The sequence below is a fragment of the Procambarus clarkii genome, chromosome 72 (genome assembly GCF_040958095.1).
Source record: "Procambarus clarkii isolate CNS0578487 chromosome 72, FALCON_Pclarkii_2.0, whole genome shotgun sequence".
In the NCBI taxonomy this organism is placed as follows: domain Eukaryota; kingdom Metazoa; phylum Arthropoda; class Malacostraca; order Decapoda; family Cambaridae; genus Procambarus; species Procambarus clarkii.
The window spans coordinates 9,729,267-9,736,973 of NC_091221.1; the positions used below are offsets into that span (position 1 = coordinate 9,729,267).

General features: G+C 50.4%; 1 protein-coding gene across 1 annotated transcript in view; it reads left to right on the top strand.

Annotated features, from left to right (window-relative positions):
• The first annotated feature begins 1,960 nt into the window (after nt 1-1,960).
• Nucleotides 1,961-7,707, top strand: part of LOC123773678 (pro-resilin) — a 34,195-nt gene continuing 28,448 nt past the window's right edge. The window contains exon 1 of the mRNA XM_045767510.2: nt 1,961-2,095. Within this exon, the coding sequence (XP_045623466.1) occupies nt 2,081-2,095 (15 nt within the window). The 5' untranslated portion in view covers nt 1,961-2,080. The remainder of the gene's footprint in view (nt 2,096-7,707) is intronic.

A 7,707-nucleotide genomic window follows, 5' to 3' on the forward strand; every position in this document is an offset into this window, starting at 1 on the left:
TGTCCGCTATTTAGCGCACATGTCTCCGCTATTTAGCGCAAATGTCTCCGCTATTTAGCACATGTGTCTCTCCGCTATTTAGCTTATATAGAATTATCTGGACACCCTTTATAATTATTTGGAGCTCCTTAGGACAATCTGGAATCCCCTGGAACCCTCTGGACCCACTTAGGAACCTTCGGGCCCATGGAGCGATCTGGCGCCTCGTTAAAATAATCTGAAACCCCTTGAAACCATCTGGAATCTCTTTGAACCATGTGAAATCCCATGGAATCACCTGGATCCAGTTGAAACCATTTGAATCTCTTCTTGGAGTCTCTTGAAGCCTTGTGGAGTCCCTTGGGACCATGTGGAGCCTCTTGGGACCCTCTGGAACCCCTTGAAACCATCTGGAGCTCTTTGGAACTTTCTGAAACCCCTCTAGTATCATCTGGAACCTCTTGGAACCATCAGGACAACCATAGAACCACCTGGAGGCTCTAGAACCACCTGGAGCCCCCCCCCCTCCCCCCTTGTACCATCACCGGACTGGTGATTTGCCCGGGTGTGGCACAGTTACAATAGCCTCCTTACGGGTTATTAACGATATACTAACAACTGCCTCGCCCGGGTAATATTACACACAAGGACCATGGCATTTATAGGGCGAGAGAATACTAATTTTCTGTACTTTGAACTTGCTATTATGAATATATATATATATATATATATATATATATATATATATATATATATATATATATATATATATATATATATATATATGTCGTACCTAGTAGCCAGAACGCAATTCTCAGCCTACTATGCAAGGCCCGATTTGCCTAATGAGCCAAGTTTTCATGAATTAATGTTTTTTCGACTACCTAACCTAACCTAACTTTTTCGGCTACCTACCCTAACCTAACCTATAAAGATAGGTTAGGTTAGGTAGGGTTGGTTAGGTTTGGTCATATATCTACGTTAATTTTAACTCCAATAAAAAAAAATTGACCTCATACATAATGAAATGGGTAGCTTTATCATTTCATAAGAAAAAAAATTGAGAATATATATTAATTCAGGAAAACTTGGCTTATTATTCAAATCGGACCTTGCATAGTAGGCTGAGAAGTGCGTTCTGGCTACTAGTACGACATATATATATATATATATATATATATATATATATATATATATATATATATATATATATATATATATATATATATATAATATATGTGTATATTTATTATACATATATAATTGATAAATTTTCGGGCAGTGAAAGCACAACAGTGAGAGGTGGAAATAGATGGGAAAGATAACAAATAAGAAATATGAGAGGGGACAATTGGATACTTGAAAGTGCAGGTGAGAAATGGGCCCCAATTTTGTGAGTCTTTGAAAAGTATTCCCAAGTTCCTGTGATTTTGGGAACGTCGTGAGATGGTTGATAGTTATGAGGGGTCGTGAGACACCAGTGTGAGGGTTATGAGGGGTCCTGAGGCACCAATGAGAGGGTTATGAGGGGTCGTTAGGCACCAATGAGAGGGTTATGAGGGGTCGTGAGGCACCAATGAGAGGGTTATGAGGGGTCGTGAGACGCCAGTGAGACACATGGAGACACATACCAACCACTCCTCACCAGAAGCAGGAAAAACTGCCGTGTAGTAGAAAATAGGAGCAGGGACTGGCGGTGGTGCATATTAAAAGAGCCAGTATATCCGCTGCTGCTCCAGGAATATTGGCTATGGAGGAAGAATAGCTCCTCCCTGGTTGAAAGTGGCGTTCCTGAACACCACCACCACCTCCCCCTCTCTTCTTTCTGCCCCTTCCACCCTCCCCTCCCGCTCTTCCCCCTCCCTGAACCAGGCACTGTCCGACCGACTTTTACTTTCGCGAGAGTGGCATCGGTGTGGGGCCCCGGCGAGCGCCCCGGCTCCTGCTATCAGTCCTCTGCTGCCGCCGCGGCCGCATCTCCCAGTGGAAGCTCCGGGAACACTTTGTTCTTTGTCGCCCCCGTCGTCGTGGTCTCGCTGGTTACACACCTGCAGTCTTATACCTGAAGGCCACCACGCAACACTTCGCGTCTACCGCTGCTATGGCTCTCCTCAAGGTTAGTAACGTTACCGTCACTCCGCCTACTGAACCGGGCTTGTCTGCGCCTCAACCACAGTCATTGATCTGACTGACTGACGCTTATGTTCAAGATGGAAGGTGTCGGCAGTGCTTGCGTGCAAAGGTTTACCGTTCCCAGCCCATTGGATTTACCGAGCTGTGGTGGAGTGCGGGATTATACTGTGAAGAAGTCCGCCAGTGCCAGTGTAGAGCCCCTGCTCGGAGGCACCCACGGGGAAAGGCGTAATTGACTGCTCTAGTGTCGACGAGATATGATCTTAGTCCACTGGCAGCGGAGGCCAGGAAATGTGTTTCTGAGCGTGCGGCTCCTGGATGATATTCCTCTTCTCTCTTTCTCTTGGGCTGGACGGTAGAGCGACGGTCTCGCTTCATGCAGGACGGCGTTCAATCCCCGATCGTCCAAGGTTGAGGATTTCCCTGGGTTGGGCACCATTCCCCCCCCCCTTCCCTTCGTCCCATGCCAAATCCTTATCCTGATCCCTTCCCAGTGCTGTATAGTCGTAATGGCTTGGCGCTTTCTCGTGATAGTTCTTTTCCCTTCTCTCTTTCTCGCTTTTCTATCTTCTGCATTTCTCTTACTTCTTTCTTTCTCACTCTCGTTACTGTCACTTTTCTACCACCATATTTTATGATTATATTAATGTTAAATGTTAGTTTCGTAAAACAGCTTTGTATCAATACGACGGAGCCGGTCAGGTTGCAGGGTCCGACGTAGCCCACTGTACAACCTGGTTACTAAAGTGGCAGTTGTGCAGTGCTGCAGCTCCCGAGTATGGCACACCTTCTCTTGTCAATATCTAACGCCTAACAGGAACGGCAAGACCCGACCTCTGCCAAGATTAATCATCTCCTCTCCCCGCGGCGCTGAGCCTAACAGTAGGCCAGAGTCGGCCTCCTGTCCTCCAATGCTGGCGAGATCTCCAAGTTTACCTGGAAAAGGGGCGTCGCTGGAAATATCAGCGAGTCCAGTGGAAGAAGTAGAATGTAAAGTAAGCAAATAAGCGGAGACTGTTCCTCCACTGACGGCCAATGACCCCCAAGTCGCTGATGATTTCTTGCCGGCAATGTGCAAGGAACCTGGGAATACAAGGCAGTTACACGTGTACATTGATGCACACAATGATTCCACTTCCACTTCTTGATGTACAAGTGGAAGTACACCACAACGGTACACTTTTAAGTGTAGGTACAAGTAATGAAATGAGCAAACTGTTAAATCATTTATCTGACACCTAAACGAGGTCGTTGGCCCCGTATAAACAAATTAACTCTAACCCTTGAACTGAAATCATATTTGGGTACGACGCCCCAAGAGGACGACTCGACCCGGATGAGAACGACCATATGTCGCTCAATAGGACGACCGAACCTAAACCTAGAATATTGTTTTATTAGCCTGTCGTTGTTTAAGATTCGCTACCTGGAACAAAAAGTTCCAAGTAGCACGGGCTATGGCGAGCCCGTTATTAGTGTGCAACCTAGCCAAAACAAGGCTTCACAAGGCACACTCGTCCGGTTCCTGGAAGCACATACCTTGAGATGATTTCGGGCCTCGGTGACCCCGCGGCCCGGTCGTCGACCAGGCCTCCTCGTTGCTGGACTGGTCAACCAGGGTGTTGGACGCGGCTGGCACGTACGTGCAAGTCCTCACCAGGAAATATCCCATTTAAAGGATGGGAACAAGAGAAGAATATTGAAGTACATCAAAAATCATGGTACAAACCGAGGCATTGAAAACGACGGTTAATCCGTCACAATTAGCGACAATAACGGTATTACCGAAAACAAAATCAACTAGAAAACACAGCAACGGTTCGCTAGATAACGGAACGCCGGGGGGGGGGCGGGAGGGGGGAGATACCCCCCGACATTTACAGTTACCCGCACCACTGGTGAAAGATCAGGTCAAGGTGCGGCGGTGGCTTTCTTTGCCTCTTGGCTGTGTCTCTCTCTCTCTCTCTCTCCCACTCCGCACCCCCCACACCCCCTCCTGCCCGTATGGGCGCCGGCGTCTCTCATTCTCCCCATCTTAGCGGCGTCTCTCTCTCTCTCCCCATCTTAGCGGCGTCTCTCTCACTCTTCCCATCTTAGCGGCGTCTCTCGCATATGACCCATTTGCATATATTTTCTATGACCTCAAAAATGGCTGTGGTTATTATTCTCCTGCGTGTGTTGGGTCGTGTTCATGGCTAGTCAATCAGTATCTATAGTTATCCGTAGCTGGCTTGTTCACATGACAAGTTTTTACCTATTTTTTTTGGGGTGGGGGCTTCTTTCCCGTCACTCGTTTACTTTAGTCAGGGTTCGAATTCCTATAGATCATGGGATCATGTGACCTAGACACATGTATAGAAAACTGGTCTTTTGTTTTTTCGGGAGAGACTAATGGAGACGTGTTTGATGGATAGCGTCAGGTGCTGGTGATCTGAGCCATCTGTGAGAGGCTGGGAGTGGCCACCGTCGACCTGAACCGTCTGTGAAAGATTCTGGGAGAGGTGGAATTGTGACCTCTAACGTCACATCGCTGTGTAACGACGCAGTTAAGGTCGTTCGAGGCGCCTGCTGGCTGGGGTCACCAGAGGTATAATTTACCATGTCTCTCTCTTCATGTCCATCATTTCCTGCCTAGCGAAACGGTACATATTGAGTGAACGTGGTCCAGTGCTTGCGGGGGTTGAGCTCTGGCTCTCTGGTTCCGCCTCTCAACTGTTAATCAACTGGTGTGCAGATTCTGGAGCCTATTGGGCTCCATCAAATACACACACACACAGTTTTAAATGTGTACTCACCTAGTTGTGTCTGCAGGATCGAGCATTGACTCTTGGATCCCGCCTAACCTGTGTGTGTGTGTGTGTGTGTGTGTGTGTGTGTGTGCGCGTGCGTGTAACTGCACTTGGGTGTGTTTGGTACAAGATAAAGATTCACTGAAAAGGGCGTCATTTGTGCAGTTGCATAGGGAGAAAAAAGGGTCTTTCTGCACAGTGAAAAAGAGATTTATGAAGGGGGCATCTCACCATCTGCGCAGTACAGGTGCAGGAATGAGCGTGGAGTGCGCAGCAGGGCACAGGAAGGGCACGAACAGCACCATCTGTGGACGTGAAAGTCAACCAACCCCCCTGAGGACGGCGTCTCTCTCTCGCGCCTCGTCTTGCCAAGCTTTCTATAACACCTCGACGCCTGCTGTTCTCTGTCGTCGCTCTCTGGAGGAGCTGGTGTCGTTTTCTTCATGTCTGATCAAGTGTCGTCTGGTGTGTGTTGTGTGGGTTCTCGGTGTATTGTGTTAGCGGGGTGTCAGGGCTCATTTCTGGGTGGCATTTTCTGTCTGTCTGTCTCTGTCTCTCTGTGTCTCTGTCTCTCTGTGTGTCTGTCTCTTTGTGTCTGTCTGTCTGTGTCTCTGTCTCTCTGTCTCTCTGTGTCTCTGTCTCTGTGTGTGTCTGTCTCTCTGTGTGTCTGTCTCTTTGTGTCTGTCTGTCTCTCTGTCTCTCTGTCTCTCTGTCTCTCTGTGTGTCTGTCTCTTTGTGTCTGTCTCTCTGTGTCTGTCTCTCTGTGTCTCTGTCTCTCTGTCTCTCTGTCTCTCTGTGTGTCTGTCTCTTTGTGTCTGTCTCTCTGTCTCTCTGTGTCTCTGTCTCTCTCCTCTGTGTGTCTCTCTCTCCTGTGTGTGTGTCTCTCCTCTCTGTCTGTCTGTCTCTCTCTCTGAGCAACCTTTACCCTCTATATCTCCCCTTCCTTTCTCCTGGCTTCCCTTTTCCCACTCTCTCGACACTTTCTCTTATAACCACCTCTCCTCTTCTGTTGCACCATGTACTGCCGACCCCCTCCCCCTTTTCCACCCCCTACCCCCCCACTCCCATTATTCATCACGCTCTTCTCTCTACCTCCCCCCCCCCCTCCTACACCCCCCACACACCCCTCGCCACTTTTCATATTCACCTGCGTCTTCCTGCTCCCTCTTCTCCTACTCACCCCTTTCGTTCTCACACATTGTGACTGATTATCTAGGCATGTGGCAAGGAAAAGGCAGCTAGGGTGATCCGTTTTGTGTTGCCTACTGCTGTATGGCAACTGGTGTTCCTCGTCCAGTTATAGTAGGCATAACTATCGTTGCCATGGGGGGGGTTTCACTACTATTGCCATGGGGGGGTTTCACTACCGTTGCCATGGGGGGTTTCACTACCGTTGTCATGGGGGGGTTTCACTACCGTTGTCATGGGGGGGGGGGTTCACTACCGTTGTCATGGGGGGGTTTCACTACCGTTGTCATGGGGGTTTCACTACCGTTGTCATGGGGGGTTTCACTACCGTTGTCATGGGGGGGGGTTTCACTACCGTTGTCATGGGGTTTCACTCGTTGCCATGGGGGTTTCACTCCCGTTGTCATGGGGGTTTCACTCCCGTGGCCATGGGGGGTTTCACTCTCGTTGCCATGGGGGGTTTCACTCTCGTTGCCATGGGGGGGTTTCACTACCGTTGCCATGGGGGGGGTTTCACTACTGTTGCCATGGGGGGGTTTCACTACTGTTGCCATGGGGGGTTTCACTACCGTTGTTAGGGGGGTTTCACTACCGTTGTCAGGGGGGGTTTCACTACCGTTGCCATGGGGGGGCTTCACTACCGTTGCCATGGGGGGGCTTCACTACCGTTGCCATGGGGGGGTTTCACTACCGTTGCCATGGGGGGGCTTCACTACCGTTGCCATGGGGGGGTTTCACTCCCGTTGTCATGGGGGTTTCACTACCGTTGCCATGGGGGGTTTCACTACCGTTGCCATGGGGGTTTCACTACCGTTGCCATGGGGTTTCACTACCGTTGCCATGAGTTACACAGTCGGTGTCATGGTACTCCAGGTTTCATATGGGGGCTCACCGTAGGTGTGGGGACTTAGCACAGGTGTGGGGCCTTAGCACAGGTGTGAGGCCTTAGCACAGGTGTGGGGCCTTGGCACAGGTGTGAGGCCTTAGCACAGGTGTGAGGCCTTAGCACAGGTGTGAGGCCTTAGCACAGGTGTGGGGCCTTAGCACAGGTGTGGGGCCTTAGCACAGGTGTGGGGCCTTGGCACAGGTGTGGGGCCTTGGCACAGGTGTGGGGCCTTAGCACAGGTGTGAGGCCTTAGCACAGGTGTGGGGCCTTAGCACAGGTGTGGGGCCTTAGCACAGGTGTGAGGCCTTAGCACAGGTGTGAGGCCTTAGCACAGGTGTGAGGCCTTAGCACAGGTGTGAGGCCTTAGCACAGGTGTGGGGGCCTTAGCACAGGTGTGAGGCCTTAGCACAGGTGTGGGGCCTTAGCACAGGTGTGAGGCCTTAGCACAGCTGTGAGGCCTTAGCACAGGTGTGGGGCCTTAGCACAGGTGTGAGGCCTTAGCACAGGTGTGAGGCCTTAGCACAGGTGTGAGGCCTTAGCACAGGTGTGAGGCCTTAGCACAGGTGTGGGGCCTTAGCACAGGTGTGAGGCCTTAGCACAGGTGTGGGGCCTTAGCACAGGTGTGAGGCCTTAGCACAGGTGTGAGGCCTTAGCACAGGTGTGAGGCCTTAGCACAGGTGTGAGGCCTTAGCACAGGTGTGAGGCCTTAGCACAGGTGTGAGGCCTTGGCAC